This window comes from Geotrypetes seraphini, chromosome 2 (genome assembly GCF_902459505.1).
Source record: "Geotrypetes seraphini chromosome 2, aGeoSer1.1, whole genome shotgun sequence".
Classification (NCBI taxonomy): Eukaryota; Metazoa; Chordata; class Amphibia; order Gymnophiona; family Dermophiidae; genus Geotrypetes; species Geotrypetes seraphini.
Window position 1 is genome coordinate 383859706 of NC_047085.1, and position 26381 is coordinate 383886086.

General features: G+C 44.7%; 1 protein-coding gene across 20 annotated transcripts in view; it reads left to right on the top strand.

The window, feature by feature from the left end:
* The window catches only part of TBC1D5 (TBC1 domain family member 5), a 759729-nt gene that overhangs the window by 357547 nt on the left and 375801 nt on the right, over positions 1-26381 (top strand). For all 20 annotated transcript variants that reach the window (XM_033930686.1, XM_033930692.1, XM_033930693.1 and 17 more), the window contains one exon: positions 6273-6339. In XM_033930686.1, the coding sequence (XP_033786577.1) occupies positions 6273-6339 (67 nt within the window). The remainder of the gene's footprint in view (positions 1-6272; positions 6340-26381) is intronic.

The window sequence follows — 26381 nt, forward strand, 5'->3', positions numbered from 1 at the left end:
CTTTCTATTCCCTACTCATCTCAGCATCTCTTTCCCTTCCTCCCTCCATCTTATGTCCCAAGTTTGTGCCCCCTTCCTCTCTCCTTTCTCTATCCCATGTTCATGCCCCCTCCCTTCCTTCTGTGTCCCTTCTCTGTCCCAAGTTTGCGCCACTTCCCTCCTTCCAACCTTTGTCCCAAGTTCATGCCCCCTCTCTCCCTTGGTCCAACGTGTGCTCATTCGCTTACTCCCTCCTTCCTTTCTGTGGCCCAACTTCCTTTGTGCCCCCATCCCGCAAGATTATACCAGAGCCATCCAATTTAGCCGCCTTCTTGCTACCTTCCAGCCCCACATTGCAGGGCAGCGGGCCCTGCACATGGCTGACTTGGAAGCCTTCTCTCTAATGTCTGCTCTGGTGTTGGAGGGAAGGCTTCCAGGGTAGTGTGCTGAAACTACTGCACACTGTTTTGTAGATGGGCGAGTGCGGCTGGAGGGCAGGAAATGGAGGCGCACTAAGGTATTCAAGCCCCTCAAGGTGCCTTCAACCCTCCAACCCCGGGGGGGGAGTCCCTACGGGATTTCTATGACCCCCAGGGGGAACCCCGTGAGATTCGAGTTCCAGTACATCTCTCTAGTATATAGTATATAAATTCTGATGAGGCACCAACACTACAATTAGCTGAAATTAAAGAAGACTCAAAAATTATATATTTATTTTAAAATATTTATGAATCACTTAAAACTATGCAATATACAAAAACATTACATAAACAGTCTTAAAATACAACAGATTTCTCTTAATACCAAAATATCAGAAAACAAAACAATAACCACAGAGTTTAGAGAAAGGCTTCTACAAATAATTGCATTTTCAATAATTTCTTAAAAGACACACGATGCTGAAACAAGTCTTGTTAGGTTAGTGTTTTGCTAATACAGTGGCAGAAGTGTAACATAAAGAGAAACCATACCACCTCTAAGGACAAAGATGGTTAAAAAGAAAGCAATTGCTACTTTCCATCTTTTATTTTGGTATCTACACCAGATATGTCAATCTTATGACTAATGATGGGCCACTATGGCAGCCATGCATTCATCAATGTGGCTGCACTAAAATATTTGCCTTCTGTATTTTTCCCATTACAAATACTTAGGAGCCAAATTTGCATCATTTTATTAACATAAGAATATAAGAATTGCTACTGTTGGGTCAGACCAGTGGTCCATCATGCCCAGCAGTCCACTGCCGCCGCGGCCCTTAGGAAAAGGACCAGAGCCCTAACTGAGTCTAGCCTTACCTGCGTACATTCTGATCTAGGAGAAGGTGAACAATCTGTCTTTATTTACTAAATCTATTTCCTTCATTATCTTGAGCGTTTCAATCATATCCCCTCTGTCTCCCCTTTTCAAGGGAGAAAAGGCCCAGTTTCTCTAATCTCTTGCTGTACCACAGATGCTAAATTTAGAATGCACATTAGATACTATGACACAGGCTGCACAGAACTTCCCTGTATTCTGTATGATTTTCTTTCTTAATTCCTGTCTAAGCATTTTACGGGAAGTGTGGTTTAAAATATGGATTTATATACTGTATATGAGGGGCACTGAAAACTTCTCAGCTCAACCAACCAACTTCCTAAATTCTGGGCATTATTTTGCTATTGTAGCTGAAAAGAGTATTATCTTATTTCACTGACAATTTGCAGAAACAAAATTCTATGTTTTGACATTGTTCCAGATCATTGATTGAACCATATCCATGTCATTCTCTTCTTGGCTGGGCTGAGAACCTTTCAGCACCCCTCGTTTGCATGCACACAATCAATTACCAAAATTTATATTGTCTAAAGCAGGGGTGCCCACACTTTTGGGGCTTGCGAGCTACTTTTAAAATGACCAAGTCAAAATGATCTACCAACAATAAAATTAAAAAAAAACACAACGCATACTGTACGCATAGAAAATGTTAATTATCATTCCTATTCCAGGGTTTTTCAAAGCGGTCAAAGCAGATGACTCTATGCACTGTCACCTCAGTAACAACCATACAAAAATAAACAAATATACCCCCCTCCCTTTTTACTAAACCACGATAGCAGTTTTTAGAGCGCAGGGAGCTGCGCTGAATGCCCAGCGCTGCTCTCGACGCTCATAGGCTCCCTGCGCTAAAAAACACTATTGCGGTTTAGTAAAAGGGGACCTTAGTGTAAAATATAGACAGCAGATATAAATTCAGACACATTTTGATCACTAAATTTAAAATAAAATCATTTTTCCTACCTTGTCTGGTGATTTCATGAGTCTCTGGTTGCACTTTCTTCTTCTGACTGTGCATCCAATCTTTCTTCCTTTATTTTAGCCTGTATGCTTCCTCTCCTCCAGACCTCATTCTCTCCCCCAACTTTTCCTTCCTCTCTCCCTGCCCTTTCTTTCTCTCTGCCTCCCTTTCTTTTTTTTCTGTTTCTCTTCTTTCCTTCTGTCTCCCTGCCTGCCCTTTTTCTTTCTTTCTCCCTGACCTCTCCCAAGCCATTGCCATCGGGGACCAGGACCCAAACCGCCACCAATAACAGGCTCGAAAGCCGACGCAGGCCCAAGCTCTTCCTGCTTCGGCCGACCAGCATTCCTCTCCCTGACGTCAATTCTGCCGTCGGGGAGAGGAAGGCTGATTGGCCCAAGATCGCGATTGACCTATTGGGGGAAATGCTGCCGGGTCCTGCCTTCGCGGAAACAGGAAGTAGGCAGGACCCGGCAGCAAGAAGAGCAAATGCTTCACTAACCTGTCTCCCGCCTTAGCCCGTAGCGAACGCTTGCTTCAGGGCTCTCAATATGTGCGTGCCGGCTTCCCTTCTCCCCCTCCCCCAGACATAACTTCCGGTTTCGGAGGGAAGAGAAGGGAAGCCGGCACGCACACGTTAGAGCCACGGAGCATAAGTTCGCTACGGGCTGAAATCTCCAAGCCGGTTTTATGGTTGTTTTTTTTAAAATGTTCAGCAGCGGCGGCAGTAGCAGATGACAGCTGGGCGGACCGCCCAGCTAAAAGGCCCAAGGGAGAACACTGGAGAGGAAGGCTGATCGGCCCGGTAGATCAGGACGGCAACACGAGTCTAGCGATCGACTCGCATTGCCTTCCTGAGCTACTGGTCGATCGCGATCGACGTGTTGGGCACCCCTGGTCTAAAGTATTTTATTATCTTTATTTGGATTTAGCTCAAATGTTTTTACTTTAGGCATTTTCCTGGTCCCATAAGGACATATGATTGAAGTTTTTACCTGAAACAATGAAAGGTTAAGTGATGTGCCCAAAATCACAAGGATCAGCAGCAGGATTTGAACTGGGCTTCCCTGGTTGTCAGCTTGGTGATCTAATTACTAGGCTTCTCTTCATTACCGTATATATTCAAATATAAACCGAGATTTTGGGCCCAAAAATGGGGGTCTTGGTTTATAGTTGAATCTTCTACCATAGTTTTTTAAAAATATCCAAATTTAAGCCTACCAGGCTGTGGGAAATGGAGTCACAGGTCAGGGACAGGCCCAAATTGCGAGGCATATCCTCTCCCCTCTTTCCTCCAACACCTCGTCTCTCTCTCTCTCTTTCCCTCTCCCTCCACCTACCTACAAGATCTCCCCCCTTCACCTTTTACGCTTTGCTTCTTCCAACAGAGTCACAGGTCAGGGACAGGCAGCTGATTCCTCCCAGTGGTGTCCACAGCAATCATCCATGCTTCTTGCCGGCCGCCGGGAGTGAGGAGTCAGCGACGCATCTGGATTGTGAATAGCCCTGCCTTCGGTCCTGTCCCAGTCTCGATCCTGCTAAACCGACTAGCAATAAGAAGCCAGACGCCATGGCGGCCTTCCCTCTTGCCAAATCATTAAAGGTTTGTCGGTCTCGATCCCGCCCCCTCTGAAGTTACTTCCTGATTTTGAGCGGCGAGATTGAGACTGGCAGAGCATAGCGATTTAGCAAGAGGGAAGGCCCCAGAGGAGGCTAGCTTCATTATTGCCAGGTTTAACAGGACCAAAGGCAGGGCTGCTCACAATCCAGATGCGCCGCTGACTTCTCACTCCCCACTCCTCCTGGTGGCCGTCAAAGAGCATGGAGGACTGCCGCGGACACCGCCGGGAGGAATCAGCTGCCTGCCTCGCATGTTGGCCTGTGCCTGACCTATGACTCTATTGGAAGAAGCAAAGGGTAAAAGGTGATGGGTAGAGATCTTCTATGTAGGTAGGTGGAGAGAGAGAGAGATGTGGTGTTGGAGGAAAAAGGGGAGAGGATATGCTGGATGGAGGGGGCAAGACAGTATAGATACTGGTTAGAAGAGTGAAAATAAAGGGGAAAAGATAGAGAAAGAGAAGATGCTGGAATGGGGGAGAGAGGGAAGAGTTAGCAAAAGAACTAGAGAAATAGAAGCAGATTCAGATGCAGAAAAATAAATGGAGGAAAACTGAAAGGAAAAGGTTAGTCAGAGATGGATGTACGAGAGGAAGTGAAGACAGGAATGAGAGAAGAGGCGGATAGACTGCAGACCCTGGAAAGAAAATTAAGAAAAAACATCAGAAAGCAGAAACTGGGATAAACATTAATAAAATGGCCAGACAACAAAGGTAGAAAAAATAATTTTATTTTTAATTTCATGCACAATTTACAGTTTTACTGTAAATTTGCATTGCTTTCTTTTTATATTCCAAAGTATAGAATGCTGTTTCTCTTTCTCTGGTGTTGAACTGCATATGGCTTTTTGAGGTTTAAGTCTGATTTTTGTCTACATTTATTTAAGTTTGTGGTTGCTTGTAGTTGCATTTTCCTATGTAGGGGCCTTGTGAATATGTTAGCTTTGGGAAATAGGTTTAGATATTAAAGATGCTATTTTTCTTCAAACTCTACTTAGGAATAATACTCATAACACATAACTTCTACTTCCCAAGTATGTACCCAGTCTTTAAATCGTAACTATTTTTTAAGACTTATTTTCGGGCCTCAATGCCACCATTCCACCGCAATTAAAGTTCTTTAGCGGGAAGAATTACGTGAAAACTCCTCACTGACCCATAAAGTCTGTTTAAAATATATATATACCGTATATATAATAAAGTTACAAGTGCTTTGATTCAAACTTATCTTTTTAGTTATTTTTCACATTCAGACCTGGGTCTTTCCCGGGTCTGAATGTGAAAAATATCTAAAAAGATAAGTTTGAATTAAAGCACTTGGAACTTTATAAAAGTTAAATTATTATGGCAAAAAATATTTAAATAGACTATATGGACCAGTGAGAAGTTTTCACATAATTCTTCCCGCACTGAGGCCCGAAGATAAGTCTTTAAAAAATAGTTGCGATTTAAAGACTGGGTACATACTGGGGAAATGGAAGTTATGAGCTTTGGGATATATGCATCACAGATATTTGTATTACATTTAGGGCTCCTTTTACTAAGGTGCGCTATGCGTTTTAGCGCACACTAAACACTAAAGCACCCATTATAAGTCTATGGACGCATTAGAGTTTAGCACACACTAAAACACTTGGGGCTCCTTTTACTAAGGTGCGCTAGTGTTTTTAGCGCAGGCACAAGACTAGCACGCACTATAGTGTGCGCTAGCCGAAAAATTACCACCTGCTTAAAAGGAGGCAGTAGCGGCTAGCGTAGGAGGCATTTTAGCGCGCCTTTGTAAAAGAGGGGGTTAGTGACTTACAAGATAGCTGATGGGGAGGGAGGGTGAACAGTCTTTAAAGATTGGCTCATCATGATAACCCAATTTTCTAACCTCGGTTTATATTCAAGTCAACCTTTTTTACCCCCGTTTATATTTGGATCGGTTTATATTCAAGTATATATGGTAATACTGAAATCTATAACATTGGATTCTTTTGGATATGTTTAGATGAATTATGGTGCTTGGAGTGTGAGAAACAGCTTTTTCCCTTTTCTTTTCAATGACTTATTGTCTGAACATGAGTTTTATTGTTATCTACAGATTTGGGGTAATTCTAGGTGAAGAAACTTCGTATATTAGTAAAAGGATAATGATTCATGAATATTATATCAAAACTGGAAATGTTTTTTTTTTAAACAGGGGCTGGTCTTAAATGAGGGATATTTTGTTTCCAATAACATGTCATTCCTCTACCTTGACGTTTTCAAAGCAAAATCTTGTACAGTATTTCATATTTGCAGTAAAACTTATAATTTATTAGCAGGACATGCAGCATTTCTGTCATAAAATCAAAATTCACTTCCCATTGTTGACATGTTTTAAAATATTTAATAAATGTTATTTTTATGTTTATCAGGTGAATTCATAGGAGATAGATCAATCAATCCTGCTCTAGATTTTGAAGGAAAGTTTATCTCTTACAGGTAAGTTCATGTTGTTAGATATTGAAACCTTTTTTTAATTTACTATAGCCTTTTTAATAGATCTGCATACGTAAGTAAGACATTATTGCTGAATGACAATGAAATATTGTATTAGAACATCATAGTTGAACTTGATGTACCATATATACTCGAATATAAACCGATACAAATTTAAACCAAGGTGACCAATTTTTCCACCCCGAAAAAAGGTTGCCGAATATAAACCGTGATTAGAAATCTGGATGACCCTGGTGAGAGAGTCTACAAAGACTAGATATCCTTGACATAAGTTTTAACAAAAAATTTTTAACTATAAATATTTTCATTAGCGTAAACCACAAAACATTTAGTACAAAAACAGCAGTTTAAACAATATCTGTTTAGATAAACTTAGGAACAAGAGATCATAGAAATCTTCCAAATGGGTAATAGATGCATGAAACAGCCCCCAGTTGTAAAAAGTGTCCTGAATATTTTTAAGAAGTCAATATGTATATGGCACTTGGGTGATTTTAAAAGGATATACCGGTACCTCAATAATTTAAAGATATCCAGATAAACTGGATTTTTAGAAATTGTTATGTATGTGACATTTCAGAGGTATGGTCAAAACATATTTGGTCAAGTCAAATTTTTTTGCAATTTTGGAAATCTGTGCAAAAATTTGAAAATTCTGCACATAATATTTCAAAATTTTGCAAAGTTTATTTGTAGTGTTTTGCTTAGAATTCTCCTATCCTGAGGCTTAAAATTCCTTCCTGCCAAAAATTTTCCTTTCTCAGGTTCCAGCCTCCTCAGTTCTCTCTCTCTCACTCCAACTGCAGTTCTGTCTCTCACTAAGTTCCACCACTCTTTCACTTGCACCCTGAATCCCCTTCTTGGCTCCCATAGTCTCATCTCTCTCTCCCTTTCTCCCTTCCCATCCCTTTTCTGGTCTTGGTCACTCATTCTACCTGCACTTGCAGGTCCATTATCCATGTCCTCTCACCTCACCCACCACCTCTCTCTCTTGCACCCTGACTCCCTTCCTATTCTCTATAGACTGACTTCTCTCTCTCCCTCTCTACAGTCAAGCATCTCTTCTTTCTCACCCACCTTTCTGGCCTGGGTTTCCTTCTCACCCCCTTTCCCCTGTACTTATGGGTCCAGCATCCATGATCCCTCCCTTCTCCTCCTTCCCCTGCAGATCTAGTATTCATGTCCCCTCCTATCCACCCCCATTAGCAGTGCAAAATCCATGTCCCCCTCTCTTCCTCCCCCTGCATGTCTAGCATCTATGTCTCCTTCTCTTCCTCCCCCATTTGCAGTCCAACATCATTGTCCTCACCTCTCCCCCAAACTTGCAGTCCAGCATTCATGTCCCCTCCTCTCCTTCCCCCCTCCCCCCACATGGACATAGCATACATGTTCCCTACCCCCCCCCCCCCAAATTATGATCTAGCATCCTTGTGAGATCACCTGGTGCAGCTACTTGTGACCCTGGGCAAGTCACTTAATCCTCCAAGCCCAACGCTTTGAATGTTAGCTTTAAATGCCAAAGCCAATGAAAAAGGCGGTATACAAGTCCCCATTCCCGGGTCTGACCTCTCAACAATGATCAACACCCCCTCATGCCCACCCCTGTGAGATCAGACATACCTGCAGGCCTCAGGCCTTTCAGAGTCTGTCTGCAGCAGAGGAAAGGCCCTTGCAGCGCTAGCCAAAAGCATCCTGTTCACAGTGCTGCCTCTGCATGCTGGATGCCATTGTCCCTGCTGCTCTGGGAGGTTCACAGGTATATCTGATCTCATGAGGTGGGTCAGTCGAAGGGAGTGAAGCCAGCCCTCGACGAGGGAGGAGGGGACAGGAGCAGAATCTTGAAGCAGGCAGGAGCCGGTAGGCCTTGAGCATGCACCTGATCTGCGTACACTGGTGGTAACGTCTTTATTCATTGTGTAGCATCAGCTGTCTGGAGCACCAATTGCCTGGTAAGGAGAGTGCAGCAGTGGCGGGGTAGAATGCAGTGTAATGCCGGTCTTTTGGGAGGGGGGCTGTGCAGGAGAGCAACTTTGGTCATGGGGGCCATGCAGGAGAGCAATGTTGGTCATGGGGGCCATGCAGGAGAGCAACGTCAGTCATGGGGAGCCGTGCAGTATACAAATAGCATAGAAATATAAGCACAGGTAAACACATAGCCAACGAACTATAATAACAAAAGGAAAAATATATAACATTCTTGCACATCATCTCAGTATAAAGGAAAAACCAAAAATTCCCCTTAAAGAAGAGAACAAAGAAAGGTACAAAAGCCCACCATATTATGATAAAAGCCTATAAGTGCCCTAAATACCATTTCTGTTTTATTGTTCCCAACCCCTCCCCTTCCCAACCCAACTCCCATTCTGTGACATAGGATTCAGAATAGAGTAACATATTAGAGTAACAAATTAATAAAAGTCACTCAAAAAGTCCACAAATATATATCAATTCCAATGATAAAACAACATAAAGTATACAGTCCTGGGTGGAAAACTAAGAGCAAAAATAAAGAGAATAATATCCCCAAGAACAAAGATTAAGTTTCTTATAAAACACTCGAGTCACAAAGCCAAAAACTACAGAAAAGAATATGAAATACAATAAAACAAGGTATAATAATCTTATAACCATCCACAAAGATGTGGCTCAAGGATATAGAGAAGAAAGCACCAGAAATACATAGTGGAAAAGAACAGAAAAGCTAGGGAGAAAAGGAGCAACTAGAAAAAAGGCAAGATTATCAAGAGTTAAGAATAATGCTACGAGCTTTATGAGGAAGAGAATTTCAGTATCCCTCCCAAATATCTTGAAATTTCTCCCAGCGATTGGGTTCTACATTGCTCACCTTACATCTTTCTAAGAGTACCAATTCAAATAAAAACTTTTGCCATTGAGAGACCGGGGGTGGAGCATGCAACCTCCTACAGACCAAAAGGTCTTTTTAGCTAACAATAAAGCTTTATTAACAAATAAGTGATGCCCTACAGAAAGGTCTTGCAATGTTCCCCCCTCCATGAAAACGAACCACCAGAGGGGTACACAAAGAGGACGAAAGAAGAATAGATAAAAGGGTGCGCCACACTTTTGTCCAAAATGATCTTATCTTGGAGTACCCCCAGAACATATGTCCCAAAGTAGCATGGCCTCTCGTACACTTAGGGCATTCATCTCTGGTAGTAAAGCTGGCCTTGTAACCTCACCAGGGTGATAAAAAAACTCTATGTAAAAAATTTATACCCCTGTTCTCTGTGTATCATACTATCAGAAAGGGTCAATGGATGCAGATGTGGAATATATGTCCCCAGATATTTCACCATAAAAGGAGTCTCTTTCAGTGGGAATGAGGACCATACAGAAGGAATACAGAGGTTTAAAGGGAGCACTTCAGACTTAGAAATATTCAATTTAAGCCCAGAAAGAGCATGAAAGGAATGAAAAAGTTCTAATAACGGCATTAAAGTATCCTTGGGCTGGGTAAGTACAACCATTATATCATCTGCAAAAGCCATACTATGCAGCTGATCTGTCCCAACCACCACTCCCGTAATTTCAGAACTCTGTCATAGCTGGACTAACAACGGTTCTAAGAATAGAATATATGACAAAGGGACAACCCTAATGCATACCCCATCCCAAGGAAAACACAGAGAAAGAGGGTCCATTTACCAACACCGCAGCAGATGGATTAACATACATAGTTCGTAAAGCCTGCAGGAAAAAAAAAACCTCAATTCCAAAACACTGTAATAAAGGAACAAAAAAGCCCATTCGACCCGATCAAAGGCTTTTACAGAGTCAAAGCGAGAAAAACAGTGTTCAACAGCTAAAAGAAGCTTTCATAAATTATAACCCACATAGCGTCCCCTAACAAAACCAACTTGATCCTCCCCAATAAGAGATGGAATAAAAGGTGCCAGCCACTGTGCGAGAATCTTAGCCAAAAGCTTTAGATTGACATTAATCAAGGATATGGGCCTATAAGACTCAACCAAGAGGGGGTCTTTACCTGGTTTGGGCAAACATGACTTTGGCGTTATATAAAAATAAAATTATTATTATTATTAATCAGGCCCATGTTCGACAAATCTGCAAACCTGCCTTCAGCAATAGCCTGTGAAAAATGATTCTGCAAAGGATTCACAATGTGAGGAGGTAACAACTGAAAAACTCCCTGCTAAATCCATCTGGACCAGAGAATTTAAAGAGCAGCAAAGATTTAATAGCCCTAAAGACTTCTTCATTGGTGATTGGAGCATTCAAAGAGGCCCTCTCTGAGTCAGACAAGTACGGTAAATGAACAAAACCAAGAAACCTCTGAATCTCCTCTTCCATACAAGAAATCTCAGCCATGTAAAGAGATCGATAGAACTGTACAAAAAGATCCTCTAAAACTTTTATTATTCAGTAACCAGGGTACCTGATTTATCCTGTAATAAGGTGATATATGAGAGAGTGGAACAGGTCTTAGTCAAGTAGGCTAACAAACGTTCAGGTTTATTCCCAAATCTATGTAATTTATACTTATAATAAAACTGGTGACGTTGGGCCTTCTCCTTAAATAATGTATTAAGCACCACTTGAGGTGTATGTAGTGCATTTCTATTCCGCATATTTGGAGCTACCTGGTATACAACCTTGGAATTTTTTGACCTGCTGCTTTAGCTCAAGGATTTGATTACAGAGCTGCTTTTTCTTATGATGAAAATAGTCAATAATGGTACTGCAAAGGACCACCTTGGCCTCCTCCCAAAAAAGGGATCCATTTATTGTTCAAACAACGTTCATTAAAAGATACATAATCCTGCCATTTCTGCACAAAGGTCTAAATTCCAAATCATGATACAGGGCTATAGGAAACCGCCAATGCCCCTTGGGTCTCAAGCCTCCCTCTGCAATATAAATCCAGATAGGTATATGATCTGAGATGGCAAGGGCACCTATCTCTGCTGAGTTTACCCTGTGAAAAGAGTCCCTATAAACAAAAATATAATCAATTTGAGATGAAGTGTGATGAACTTTAGAGATATGTGTGAAGTCTCACTCAGAGGGGTGCAGCGTCCAACCAATCTAATTCTCGTGCCCAGGTGCCCAAACCATTATCTAATTGTCTGCTATTCACAGAGCAACCTTGACAAGAATACAACTCTATATCTATAATAGAATTAAAATTACCCATTAGTATTCTATAATCCAGAGAAGCAGTTTGCAATGGCAATATTGTCCCAAATAATTGCCGGTAAAACAATTGTTGAGCACTATTAGGAGCATAAACAGAGGCAAAAACTATATTTTTATGACATAGCTCACCCTGGATTACCACAAATCATCCCTCAGGGTCAGAAATCACCTGTTTCATCTGAAAAGGTACTGATTTATGAATTAAAAGCACTACTCCCGCTTTAGCCCTAGTAGAGGAAGATTAACATTATCTTACCCATGATTGCTGTAATTTACCATGTTCCACATCACTGAGTTTGGTTTCCTGTAGGCCTACAATATGGGCTTTATTCCAGGCCAGATGCTGTAAAATCTTTGTCCGTTTAATAGGGGAATTAATACTGGACACATTCCAGGACACACATGTTAAACTACCTGTGGAATTAACTAAAGAGAGAAGAACAGAGGCATAAAAGGAAAAAAAGGCAGATACCAACCCTCAGAGTGCCCAGCCTTCACCCCAGCGGATATACAATGAGCAACCCTCCATATACACATAATCCCCATCTAAAAGCCCCCTGACCCCCAATCTAAACTCCTCCCAAATACCCCACCCCTAGTTTCAAGTTTCAAGCTTTATTTTGGTTTGATGAATCGCTTATTTAATTAACTAAGCGAAATACAACTTTAATAAAAAGTATAGGCATGCGATTAAATATACCAATTAATTTTTAAAATAATCGGTTAGACCGATGTACTTACAGACTAATAGATACATAAGGCAGAATTACAATTCAATTTTTTAGAGTATAGAAGAGAACATAGATGGAAAGAACATTAGGGGGGGAGAGTGAAAACTAAGGAAGAGCTAGAATAAACTTGGAACATCATTAAAGATTAAAAGCATCTTTAAAAAGAAAATTCTTTAAGTTATTTTTAAAATGACTCAAATCATTTTCCTCTCTTATATGTTGAGGCAAGATATTCCATAGTTGCGTAGCCATTACTGAGAACATATCATGTCGTCAAATTCCAATAACTTTCAAGGAGGGGACTGCTATAAGTTTTTGATTAGTGGACCGAAGGGAACGCGATGCATTGTGAGGGATAAGAAATTTATTAATGAATTGAGGTTCATTAGTAGACAAAGTTTTAAATACTAAAAGTAAGATTTTAAAAGTAATGCGGTGATTAACTGGGAGCCAGTGAGATTTGATCTGAAAGGGAGTGACATGATCATATTTTTTGCCGTTGTGAATCAGTTTAACAGCAGTATTTTGGATTATCCCAGGACAAGCAGGCATGATATTCTCACATGTGGGTGACGTCATCTACGGAGCCCCGGCGCGGACAGCTTTTCAAGCAAACTTGCTAGAAGTTTCAAGTTTGCACACTGCACCACGCATGTGCGTGCCTTCTGCCCACTAGAGGGCGCATCCCACCTCGTGGTCCTCAGTTCAAATTTTTCCGCGGAGCAAGAAAGCCCTGTGGATCTGAGCTCCAGTGTTTTTGCCTTCTAGCTGCCGCGTTTAGTTTGTTTATTGATCGGATTAATCGCGGTGCTGCTTTATTTTTCGTCCGTCTTACAAAAAAAAAAAAAAAAAAAAATAATAATTGTTTTTCGTTGGGCTCCGGGGGCTCCCGGAAGCCTGAGCCGGGGAACGTCGGTCGTTCCCGGCCTTCTTCTTTTTCTCGTCGATGTCCCGTCCTGTTACGGGATTCAAGAAATGCAGCCGGTGTGAGAGACTACTCTCCATCACCGACCCTCACCGGTGGTGCATTGTCTGTCTTGGGCCCGAACATCCAACAGCCTCGTGTGATCGCTGTGCTACCTTCCAGAACAGGGCCCTCCGTCGCCGTAAGGCCAGAATGGCGGAATTGTTCGCCGTCGACGCGCCGCCCAAGGCCTCGACGTCGGCCCCGGCTTCGGCCCCGGCCTTGACCTCGGCCTCGGCGTCCTCGGGGGCCTCGGCGTCGCCTCGGCCCTCATCTTCGAAGCCGTCGTCATCGAAGCCAGCTTCGGGTAAGTCCTCTGTTCCATCCCCTTCAGCAAAGAAGCCATCCTCGAGTCAGGCCAAAGCGGGTGGGTCGACCCCGGCCCCGCATCGGACCTCGACTCCGCACACCCCGAGGGAATACTCGAGACCGAGGTCGCCCTCCAGGGAGTGTGCCCCGGACTCGGAACTCCCCACCTTCGTGGGGATTCCGGCCTTCCAGGATCTCCTTCGAGCCTTGATCTCATCGGAGCTGTCGGGAGCCCTGGAAGTGCTGCAGCGTGCTGCGGGCCCGGCGACGTCGACCTCGGCCGGGGCGCCCTCGGCCTCGGAGGCCCCGGTCTCGGCTCCCTCGACCTCGGGAGCCCCGGCCTCGGCGACCTCGGTCTCGGGTATTGCGGCCCCGTCCACCTCGGTCTCGGCCCCGCCCCGGACCTCGACCTCGGGGGAGCCTCCTGAGCGCAGTGTCCGCCCAAAAGAAAAGTTCCGCAGAGTGCGCCGACTTTCCTCCTCGGCTTCGGGATCTTCCCCGGACGCCTCGCCCTCGAGGCGACCTCGGACGAGGCGCCGATCGAGGAAGCCTAAGCGACCCCGGGGCTCGCCTCGGCGCGATCGTTCCTCGTCGTTCGGGGGCGAGGCGCTGCAGGTGTCGGAGTTGCGCCTCGATAATCCGAGGCTCCTCCGCTCACCTCGGGGAAAGTCTTCCCGCGCCGCCTCGCCGAGGAAACGGGAGAGGACCCCACGGACCCCGGGATCCTCCCCCAGGGACTCCCCTAGGAGGATGATTTCACCCTCCCCCTCGAGGGCCGTGGAGAGAGGATCCTGGGATTCAGGATCGGTTAGGAATCCTCAGTATTCCCATGAGGCCTCCCCCCGCTCCTCGGTGGGACGGTCGAGAACCCCGTCCCCCCAGGCTAGGCCGTCCTCCTTCTCATCTTTTGTCCAGGACATGGCCCAAGCCCTGGGGATTGACCTGATGGTAGGTTCCAAATATTCCAAGGAATTTCTAGAGGAACAGGACCTTCCCACTCCCCCTAGAGAGGTACCTAGACTCCCTCTCAACAGTGTCCTCCTGCAGACCTGGCTGAAGAACTTGTCGAGCCCTCTTACAGGCACGTCTGTCCCGTCAAAAATGGAATCAAAGTATAGGACGATTCCCCCGAAAGGGTTTGATAAGGCGCAGCTCTCCCACCAGTCCCTCCTGGTGGAATCTGCCCTTAAAAAATCACAGCCCTCACGGGTTTCTGCGGCGGTTCCACCCGGCAGGGAGGGGCGGACCCTGGACAAGTTTGGCCGTCGCCTCTATTCAAACACTCTGATGGCCACCAGAGTTCTAAATTACTCCTTCACCTTTTCCTCCTACTTGCGTGGGATGGTGAAGGACCTTCCTCAATATCGGAACTCGTTACCGGACTCCAAAAGAGCAGGATTCGATAAGTTTATGTCCAACCTGTCTCAATTGCGGTTGTACCTTTTCCATTCAGTGTACGACACCTTTGAGCTGGTTTCGAGGGTGTCGGCCCTCGCAGTGGCCATGCGCCGCTTGGCCTGGCTTCGCACCCTCGACATGGACCCAAACCTGCAGGAACGTCTTGCAGACCTGCCCTGTGTGGGGTCCGAGTTATTTGACGAGTCTTTGGAGGCGGCGACCAAACGGTTGTCGGAACAGGAACGCTCTTTAGCATCCCTGGTCCGCCCCAAACCTAGGCCCCCGCCACAGAAACCTTTCCGGCCTCCGCCGCGCCGGTACCCCCAGAAGTCGACCCCGTCCTTCTCAAGACCGCCTCCGAGACGTTCGTCTCAACGAGGCAGAGGGGGACAAACCCAAGCCCCGGCGCAGGGCCCTTCTAAGCCCGCGCCTTCCTTTTGACGGGCTGAGCGGACGGGGCGGGTTCCCCTCCGCACCTTCACCAGAACCCCTTCCTATCGGGGGGCGTCTTCGGTCCTTCCGGAAGGCATGGACCGCGATTACCTCAGACGCTTGGGTGCTCCGGATCGTCTCCGAAGGCTACTCGCTCAATTTTGTGTCCTCACCACCGGACAGTCCCCCAAGTTTAGCCTGGTGCAACCGGTCGCAACTACCGACCCTTCTGACCGAAGCCAAAGCTCTCCTGAAGCTTCGGGCGGTCGAGCCGGTCCCCAAGGACCAGTGGGGGACGGGATTTTACTCCCGTTACTTTTTGGTCCCAAAAAAGACCGGGGACATGCGCCCCATACTCGACCTCAGGAAGCTCAACAAATGCCTGGCCAGGGAGAAATTTCGAATGCTATCTCTCCCGGTCTTGTATCCTCTCTTGGAGGAAGGGGACTGGATGTGCTCCCTCGACTTGAAGGAAGCATATACCCATGTCCCGGTGCACCCCACCTGCCGAAAATTCTTACGATTCCAGGTGGGAGACCTACACCTCCAGTACAGAGTCCTGCCCTTCGGCCTGGCCGCGTCCCCACGAGTATTCACGAAGTGCATGGTAGTAGTGGCGGCAGCCCTGAGGTCTCGCGGGCTCCACGTGTTCCCTTACCTGGACGACTGGCTCATCAAAGCCCCGACCAGGGAGGAGGTTATCTCAGCGACCCGACAGTCTATTGCCTTCCTGCAAACCCTCGGATTCGAGATAAACTTTCCAAAGTCTCAGTTGAGGCCGGCTCAGTCTCTTCAATTCATAGGTGCGGTGCTGGACACGGTGCGCCTGCGCTCCTACCTTCCGACCCAACGGTTGGAAGTCTTGGTACGGATGAGCCGCCAGGTCTCTCAACTACCAAGGGTGTCGGCCAAGCGCATGATGATGCTGCTCGGCCATATGGCCTCGACGGTACACGTCACGCCATTTGCGAGGCTGCATCTGAGGATCCCTCAGTATACACTCGCATCACAATGGCGCCAGGAGTGCGATCCGGAGTCGCGCCTCATTTCGGTGACTCCGCTTTTGCGGAAATCGCTAAGTTGGTGGACAGACTCTTCAAATCTGTCCACGGGACTAATGTTTCGCACTCCCCCATTTCGCAAGGTTCTGACCACGGACTCCTCGGACTACGCGTGGGGAGCCCACCTCGACGGTCTTCGCACACAGGGCCTGTGGTCGGCGGAGGACCGTCGCTGTCACATCAACGTGCTAGAGCTTCGGGCCATCTTCCTAGCACTTCGAGCCTTCGTTCACGTAGTACAGGACCAGGTGGTCCTCGTCCGCACGGACAACCAAGTAGCAATGTACTATGTGAACAAACAGGGGGGAACGGGGTCGTGGCCCCTCTGCTCCGAGGCCCTTCGCCTCTGGGAGTGGGCGGCCTCCCGGAACATCTTCCTCCGGGCGGTCTACATCCAGGGGGAACTGAATTGTCTGGCGGACAAACTCAGTCGACTCCTGCAACCCCACGAGTGGACTCTACACTCAGCAGTTCTGCACGAGGTCTTCGCTCGCTGGGGAACGCCACAGGTAGATCTGTTCGCCTCTCCGGAGGCACACAAACTACCACTATATTGTTCTCGGATGTACTCGCGGGATCGTCTGGAGGCGGATGCCTTCCTTCTCGATTGGGACGGGAAGTTCCTCTATGCATTCCCTCCTTTCCCTCTGATCATGCGAACGTTGGTACACCTCAGATCGTCCACGGCCACGATGATTCTCATAGCTCCTCGGTGGCCGCGTCAGAACTGGTTCTCCCTACTGCTCCAACTCAGCGCCAGGGAACCCCTTCTTCTGCCTGTCGGTCCTTCTCTGCTATCTCAGAATCAAGGATCCATGTTACATCCCAATCTGCAGTCATTGCACCTGACAGCTTGGTTTCTTGTTCCCTGACCCCTCCGGACCTGTCTCAATCAGTGAGGGAAGTGCTGGAAGCCTCCCGCAAGATCTCGACGAGGCTTTGCTATTCGCAGAAATGGACCAGGTTTTCCACCTGGTGCTCTTCTTTCCTCCTGGACCCGGTATCGGCCCCGGTACCCTCGGTTCTGGACTACTTATTCCATTTGTCGCGCTCTGGCCTGAAAACCACTTCGGTGCGTGTCCATCTTAGTGCGATTTCCGCCTTCCACCAACACCTGGATGGACGCCCTCTGTCTCTCCATCCCTTGGTGACACGCTTCATGAAAGGATTACTCAGGGTTTGTCCCCCGCTCAAACCTCCCCCAGTCGTATGGAATTTGAATGTGGTTTTAGCTCAACTGATGAAACCACCCTTTGAGCCACTCAACAAGTCCCTCTTGAAATTTCTGACTTGGAAGGTGGTGTTTCTGATTGCCCTCACCTCCGCTAGGCGGATTGGGGAACTACAAGCCTTGGTTGCGGACCCACCCTTCACCGTATTCCATCATGACAAGGTGGTCCTCCGCACCCATCCTAAGTTTGTCCCGAAGGTTGTTTCTGATTTCCACCTCAATCAGTCCATTGTCCTTCCTGTGTTCTTCCCTAAGCCCCACTCCCATCCTGGCGAGACGGCGCTTCACACGCTTGACTGTAAGAGGGCGTTGGCATTTTACCTTCAACGCACCAAGTCCCATCGGAAGGTCCCGCAATTATTCTTGTCCTTCGATCCCAATCGATTAGGGCACCCAGTTTCCAAGCGCACTCTGTCTAACTGGTTGGCGGCGTGCATCTCCCTTTGCTATACTCAGGCTGGCCTTCCTCCCCCGGGTCGAGTCACGGGGCACAAGGTCCGAGCAATGGCAGCTTCGATAGCCTTCCTCCGTTCCACCCCGATGGAAGACATATGTAAGGCTGCCACTTGGTCTTCGGTTCATACATTCACCTCTCACTACTGTCTGGACACTCTGTCCAGGAGTGACGGCCGGTTTGGCCAGTCAGTTTTACAAAATCTGTTTTCTTAAAATTGCCATCCTCCCACCTGCCCTTTTTGGTTTGGCTTGGAGGTCACCCACATGTGAGAATATCATGCCTGCTTGTCCTGGGATAAAGCACAGTTACTTACCGTAACAGGTGTTATCCAGGGACAGCAGGCATATATTCTCACAACCCGCCCACCTCCCCGGGGATGGCTTCTAAGCTAGTTATGGAACTGAGGACCACGAGGTGGGATGCGCCCTCTAGTGGGCAGAAGGCACGCACATGCGTGGTGCAGTGTGCAAACTTGAAACTTCTAGCAAGTTTGCTTGAAAAGCTGTCCGCGCCGGGGCTCCGTAGATGACGTCACCCACATGTGAGAATATATGCCTGCTGTCCCTGGATAACACCTGTTACGGTAAGTAACTGTGCTTTATCTGAAGACGCCTCTTTTCTTTTTGTGTAATATTTATTAATAAAGAATTACAATAATCAAGTTTAGCGATGATTAAAGAATGAATTAGTATATTTAGTGATTTTGGCTCTAGAAACTTAGAAATTGAGCGAATCATTCGTAGCCTATAAAAGCAAGATTTAACAGTGTTGCTTACATGTCATGGTAAGAGAGTCTTTCATCGATGATGACACCCAGTATTTTTAAAGATGTTATCGACTCTAAATGGATATTATCTAGGGTGAATGGGGCACTCAGGCTTATATCTTTTTTCCATGGGAAAAGTAATGCTTTTGTTTTCTGAATGTTTAGGGCTAACATGTTGGAATTAAGCCATTGCTTAACCTTCACTAACTTTCTATTAATCTCGATTATTTCTTCTTTATTTTCTGGATTTAGAGGGTGTGAAAGTTGAATATCATTGGTGTATGAAAAGGTGGTGAAGCCTATGGACTAAGTCACACTGACATAAACTTAGTAAAGGAGATAGAAAAACTTAGTAAAGGAGATAGAAAAATAGTGAATAATAGTGAATATAGTATGGATCCGTGGGGAATGCTGTAATTAAGAGTGCACGATTTAGAGACAGTATCCTTAAAGGTAACTATAGATGATCGATTAGAGAGAAAAGAATTAAACCAGTCAAGTATTTGGCCACAGACACCTATAGACTTCAGTCTTTCAAGAAGTAATACATGATCAATAGTGTCAAATGCTGCTGACAAGTCTAAGGAGAAAAGAATAACACAGTTGTGATGATCACAAATAAGTCACTAATTGGCTCTCGCACTATTGTAATTCTACCGCAACAACATGGCGCTCCTTCACCACAGCCTGAGCATACTACTTCTTACTTTATACCTACTTGGTTCAAGAAGCAAGGCAACCGCCCCCCCCCCACCTACTCCCACCCCCCACCTTCTACTCTTCTATACGTAACTTCAAGCCCAAACCTCCACCAACACAAATCAAGGTAACCCTTGATGTCCCAGACCCCACCCCTTCAGAGATCTCAGTCCTGACAACATTCCACAGACCCTCCAGACCATGTATCAAAAAAGCCAGAGTACTAAAAAACTTAGCTTCTTCCCATCTCTCCCCCCCCCCCCCCATTATCCCACTATGCTAATCTAATCTCAGAGGTTCCTACCTAAATATAAGATCCATGAGGAACAAATCCCAACTAATTCATGACTGGCTCTCCGACATCAACCCTGACTTCGTCATACTAATGTAGACTTGGTTACTCTCGGATGAAGACATTATCATCCAAGAATGCCTCCCCCCCTAATTTCAAAATTCTAACCTTAGCAAGAGAAAGAGGCAGGGGTAGTGGACTGGCTGTAATCTTTAAGGACAACTTAAACTGCACCATGCTAAGCTCTAAATCTTCCTCCACCTTGGAAATCCTATCTCTAAAGCTTCATTCAGAACTTCTAGCCGAATCCCTATCACCCTGGCATATATTCCCCCCCAAAAATGGTCCTCAGCCAAAGAAGAATTTCAGGAGTTCCTGTTAACCAGTTCACTAACAGGGCCTTACAACCTCTTATGCGGAGATCTAAACCTACACCTAGAGAATCCAGATCTATCAGAGACCATCGAATTTTGGTCCTTTCTAACTTCACTAGGCTTCCCTCACTCTCCTCCGGTTTCAACTCACATAAACGGCCACCAACTGGACATAGTATCACTGACCACAATAAACGCATCAAATCCCACGATCCGATGGATATCAGAAACTTGGTCGGACTCACTTTGGTCTGACCACAAAATATGCAATTTCGAGCTGGAATGGCAACGGATATCAACTACAATGAAAACCAAGAACAAACCCACACTATTTCAAACAAGCAGAGGCAAAATCAGCCCCATAGAATTCTGGTCTCATTACGATATTATCCACAACCATGACGAGGATCTTAACCACTTCATGAACTCCTGGACCTCCACCAGCACCCAAATCCTAAACGAAATGGCCCCGCTGAAAAAAAGAAGGATTAGACCTAGAAACTTAACTTGGCTGGTTTAGCTCCTTGAGATAAAGAGAGAGCTAAGAAGATTAGAAAGGAAATGGACAAAGTTAGGAACGCCAGAGTCTAGAGACGCCTGGCGCCAAATGCTAAAAAACTACAAAAACACTATCATAGAGAAGAAAAAAACCTTCTATGTCCACATTATAGGTAATTCTTCCTTAAACAGCAACAAACTGTTTAAACTAGTCAACGACTTGTACGACACCTACCCTTACACAAACCCGGTAGAAGAATCCACAATCACAGCAGACGACCTAGCCGATTTTTTCAACTCAAAAATAATAAAATCAAGACATGCCCTACCAAGCACCCAAGACTCCCACTGGAACTACGCCATCCCCCAGGACCCTGACGCTTCTAAAACCAACATGAGTTGGTCAAACTTCAAGGAGACTGATTGGCAAACGTTCATCAAGTACTACAACAAATACGCCAAATCACATTGCAGATTGGACCCCTGCCCCCCAAACGTGATGAAATCATTCCCCATCAACTTCAAAGCTAAACTACTAAACTGGATCAACCTACAACTATCCGCTGGCAAGTTCCCAGAGGACCTGGGCCAAATCATTATAACTCCTATAAAAAAGAACAAAAAAGAAGCATCCAACAACATTTCCAATTTTAGACCTGTCGCAAACATCCCTCTGGTTGCTAAATTAATGGAAGGCCTGGTAAATGCCGATCTAAATATCTATCTAGACAAATTTAACCTACAGCATAATAACCAATCTGGTTTCAGACCCGGCTTCAGCACCGAAACTATATTGGCCTCTCTTCTAAACCATCTACATTCCCTTCTCAGTCAAGGCTCCAGTGCAATGATTCTCCAACTGGACCTAAGCTGTGCCTTCGATCTAGTTGACCACTCCATCTTGTTGAACTGTCTTGAATTAATAGGCATCACAGGAAATACTCACAATTGGTTCCAGGGATTTCTCGAACTCAGATCCTATCAGGTATTCAAAGAAGACAAATTCTCCTTCAGCTGGAATAACAACTGCGGGCTACCCCAGGGCTCCCCTTTGTCACCGACCCTTTTCAACATCTACCTCATCTCATTGGGACACCTGCTACAGAGCTTAAATCTCAACTTCCACGTCTACGCTGACGACATCACTGTTGTGCTACCACTATCCGATCTGTCGCCAGACTTCATTAATCTCCTAACCAACACCCTAAATCAAATAGAACTTTGGATGAAGGCCTTCAAACTAAAACTGAACACAGAAAAAACTAAATTTTTCCTGGCTTCCCCCAATGAACAGAAAAAAGACAACACGATTCACGTGAATGTCCGAGATTACGAAACTGACCAATCTATAAAAATACTAGGACTTACCCTTGACAGACACCTAACCCTGGAAAAGCATACAGATCTAATGTTCAAAAAAAGTATTTCAGCACTATGGAAGCTCCACACCGTCAAAAAATTCTTAGATGACTCATCCTTTCGATTACTCATACAATCATCCATCTTGAGTACACTGGACTACTGCAACATCATATATCTGGGAACGTATAAAAAGACACTTCACAAGCTAAGATTAATCCAAAACACTGCAGTCCGACTCATCTTCGGATTAAAAAAATGGGAACATATCACCCCATACTTCCAAATACTCCACTGGTTGCCGATAGAATCCAGAATACTCTTCAAATTTGCCTGCATCAGCTACAAAGCAGTCTTCGGGATGCTACCAACTTACCTCGCCTCCCAATTCTTCACCAACTGCCCGAATAAGACCTCTCGCAGAACAAACTTCTTTAATTACCCATCACTGAAATCAAGTTCCTAGACAGAATGCTATCATTCCAGGCAGCTAAACTGAACACATGGCTAGCAAAACCAATACTCAAGGCCGCATCATACGCTGACTTTAGAAAATCACTGAAGACCCGTCTCTTTAACGCAACCTGAGTTCTCTTCCCCGCCAATTTTATATCCCTGAAAGCCCTTTCTCTCCCCCCCATCCTCCCCCCCATTGCATGTATATTGCTGTAAACCTCTCTTATTCTCATTGCAAGTATCTTCCTGTAAACCGCTTTGATCTCTTGTATCCTGTTGTAAACCACTTTGTACTTCAGTATCCTGATCCAAACATTTGTTTCTTGTTGCAAACACCACGTTTTCTCATTGCATGTATCTGCTTGCAAGCCGCCCTGAACTTATGTATCCTGTTCCAAACATATGTATCTTGTAAACATATGTTTCTTGCTGTAAACATCGCATACTCTTGCACGATTCTTGTTGTAAACCTCTTTGAACTTATGGTATGGAGGGAATCAAGATGGCGTCGGAGTGAGTCGAGCTATTAAGTGGCTCCTGCTCTGTTCGGCATTTTTTCAACTTTTCCTCATAGAAATTTACCTGCTATGCCCAAGCGCAGGGGTAAGCAGAGGAGTGTGCTTTCTGCCTCCTCTTCCACTTCACTGACTCGGCAAGCGGCAATAACATCCTACGTTGTCCCAGTTGGAGAGGGCGCATCCACTGACCGAGGAGGGCAGACCTCGGTCCTGGAAGGCGATGTTTCGCTTAGCCCTTTCGGGCCCGGAGTTCCTCCGCATCCCGGGATGATGTCGGGGACGCCCTCAGACGCACAGGAAGCGCCGGAATTGATGTCTCCGGCGGCGCTGCAGGTCTTACCCCTGACCCCGGATGGAAACCACAGCTTGCTGACTTCCTTACAGTCAGCATTGGAAACTGGAGGACCTGAAAGTCAGCGGGAAGCGGGGAAGGTGGAGATGGATCCCATGGTGGAGTCCCCCGGAATAGCTACCCCTGCTCCCCTGATTAAACCAGCGGTGATCGACATGGAGGCATTATGGAGCGCTATGGAGACTTTACATAAGGTATGCTCCCAAATTGTACTTTCCACACAAAATACCAATAGTAAATTTAAAACTTTTGAAGAGAAACTCCAGCAACAGTCTCTTAGAATGGACAAATTGGAGAAATCTGTGGCAGATGGGAAGATTACTACTAATTTACAACTTAAGGAGAAAGTTTTACTTGCTAGGAAAATTGAAAACTTGGAAAATGCTAATAGGAACTTGAATTTGAGACTTTTAAACTTTCCTGTTTCCAAGTTTCAATCTCCTAGGGATCTATTTCAGTCTTTTTTGAACACTGTTTTGAAATTTCCTGAAAATAACATGCCACCATTACAAAAGATATATTACTTAAATTTACCAAAGGAGGATAAAGATAAAGGAACACCATACCGGGAGAATTGGATCTCACTTGTATGCTGGAGACATCTCAAGAAGATATAATGACTAAAGCTACTTTATTGGTAACTTTTGTCTTTCTTCAAGATAAAGAAGCAATTCTTCGTCTATTCTATAGGACTGATAAGGTGGAATTTCATGGATTCAAAATTTCTATATTTCCTGATGTATCTAAGTGGACACAAGCCAGACGTAAGAAGTTTTTGGCTTGTCGTCAGTCTGTTTTGAGTTTAGGGGCAACTTTTCAATTACGTTTCCCCTGTAAATGCTGCATTACTTATCAGAGTAATAGATATATTTTTTATGAACCCGATCAACTGCAGTTTTTTCTTGAAGGTAAAGTAACCACAAGAATTCCAGATACCTCCATGGAATCAGCCCAGCAGGCCATTAGTTAAATAACTCCAACTGCACTCTGTTATTTGTATTAATTTAGTTTATTTCTTGAAACCAACTACCCTTGGAAGTGATTGATTCCTTCTCCTCTCAGATTGTGGACTTTACTCATAGTTACTATGTGGCATTATTTTATAATTAATATTTGTTTTTCTTATTGGATTGTTATATTTCCTTCAAGTATTGATTGATATGTTAATTTGTAAAAGTATAAATAAATTTAAAAAAAAAGAACTTCTGGTATAGCGGTATATAAGAAATAAAATTATTATTATTATTATTATTATCTAGATGATAGAGTATATTTGTGGTCAAACTGATCAGTGAGTACCGGTACTCTGTGGAATGATGTTTCATAAACGCTGTCTGATTTGATGTAGAGCTTTAGTTGATTCGACAAAGTCTGATAGTGATCAAATGCTATTCTTTCTGTTAGTTTAACTAAAAACGGAATATTAGCTATGGGATGATAATTTGAGGCTAGCTTTATAATCTTTTATTGTTGGGAAGATTGTGGCCGTTTTCCATGGTAGTAGTAATAAACTGACGTTTAAGCTATTTAGGATAAGAGTATGCATGAAAGGACCAAAGCATGAAAAAACATTTTTTTTTTAAACAAAAGGAGGAATGATCTCTGCTTGAGAGCCTTTTAAATTGACTCTTTGGAAAAGACGCTCAATATCAGCTAATGTAGGAAGATTAAAAGTGGAACATTTAGCAAGAGGTAGGTGATAGTCATTTGGGGTACTAGTAAGATCTCTAGTTAAAGTGTGGACAAATGTTTTCCGTATATCATTAATCTTTTTGCAGAAATAGCAAGATCTTGGGCTGTTAGGCCATTTTTTATGCTATTGTCTTGCTTCTGAGAAATAGAGGCAATAGATTTCAAAATAGAATAAAGAATAGAAGGGTTTTTTGCTTTTGAGATTTTATTAGAATAGTAATTTCTTTTAGCATGATTAATTTTTGTCTTATAGTAGGAAGGGTGCTCTTTGTAAAATTTGAAATTTATGAGTGATTTATTTTGATGCCATTTCCTCTCGAGAGATCTTAATTGTCTTTAAGTAAAAAAAGCTCATCTGTGAACCAAGGATTTTGTATTTTACACGAGGAAATAGTTATAGAGATTAATGGTGCTTTTTTATCTAATAAGGATTGGATTGCTGAATTCCAGATAATGAGCTGTTCTTCTAGTGTATCGGCATTTAAATTTAATGTTTTTGGATTAAATCACACACCACCAAACCACTACGAGGGTCCGTCAACATGCTAGTAACCCCCCCCCCCCCTACCCTTTATATAATCCATTCTGGTATCGAACACAGGTAAACTGTAATAAACAATCCATGCAATAGAAAACAATGCACTCAACTAACACGTGCAACCAAACAAACCACATGTCACCCAAAACACAGTTGTAGAAACTATTCCAACAATATCCGGCCACCCACCAGTCTGCATGTTCCCAAACATAAAAGTCCCCAAAGTCCATACTGTGGGTTAAAACACACAGAACTAAGTTCATCAACTCTGGTTCCAACAGAAAAGAGCAGAGTATAATGTAATTAAAGACTCAGATGTCAGTAGAGCCTCTCCACACAACAAAATTTCACTCAAGGCATAGTAGACCTAGTCAAGGGCCCCTTTCCCGTTCAGGGAACCACTGGGAGAGTTTATGTTGGGTGCTGGCACTGGTGTCAAACACAAATGGTTGCCCATTAAACAATACTTGCAGACGTGCAGGGAACTGTAGAGTAAAACACAGTTTCTTTTCTGTGAGCTGCTTATAAATGTCCGAGAATCTGCACCACAGGGAGGCCACAAGTGCTGAATAGTCCTGGAAGAGAAGCACACAATGGTTTTGGAAGGTAAGCTCTTTATGCTGCAGAAAATTCCGAAGTAACAAGTCCTTAATGTAAGGATGGTAGCACCCCCACAATGTTAGGTTGGTGGGGTTATGTGAGGCGCCCATACAAACGCC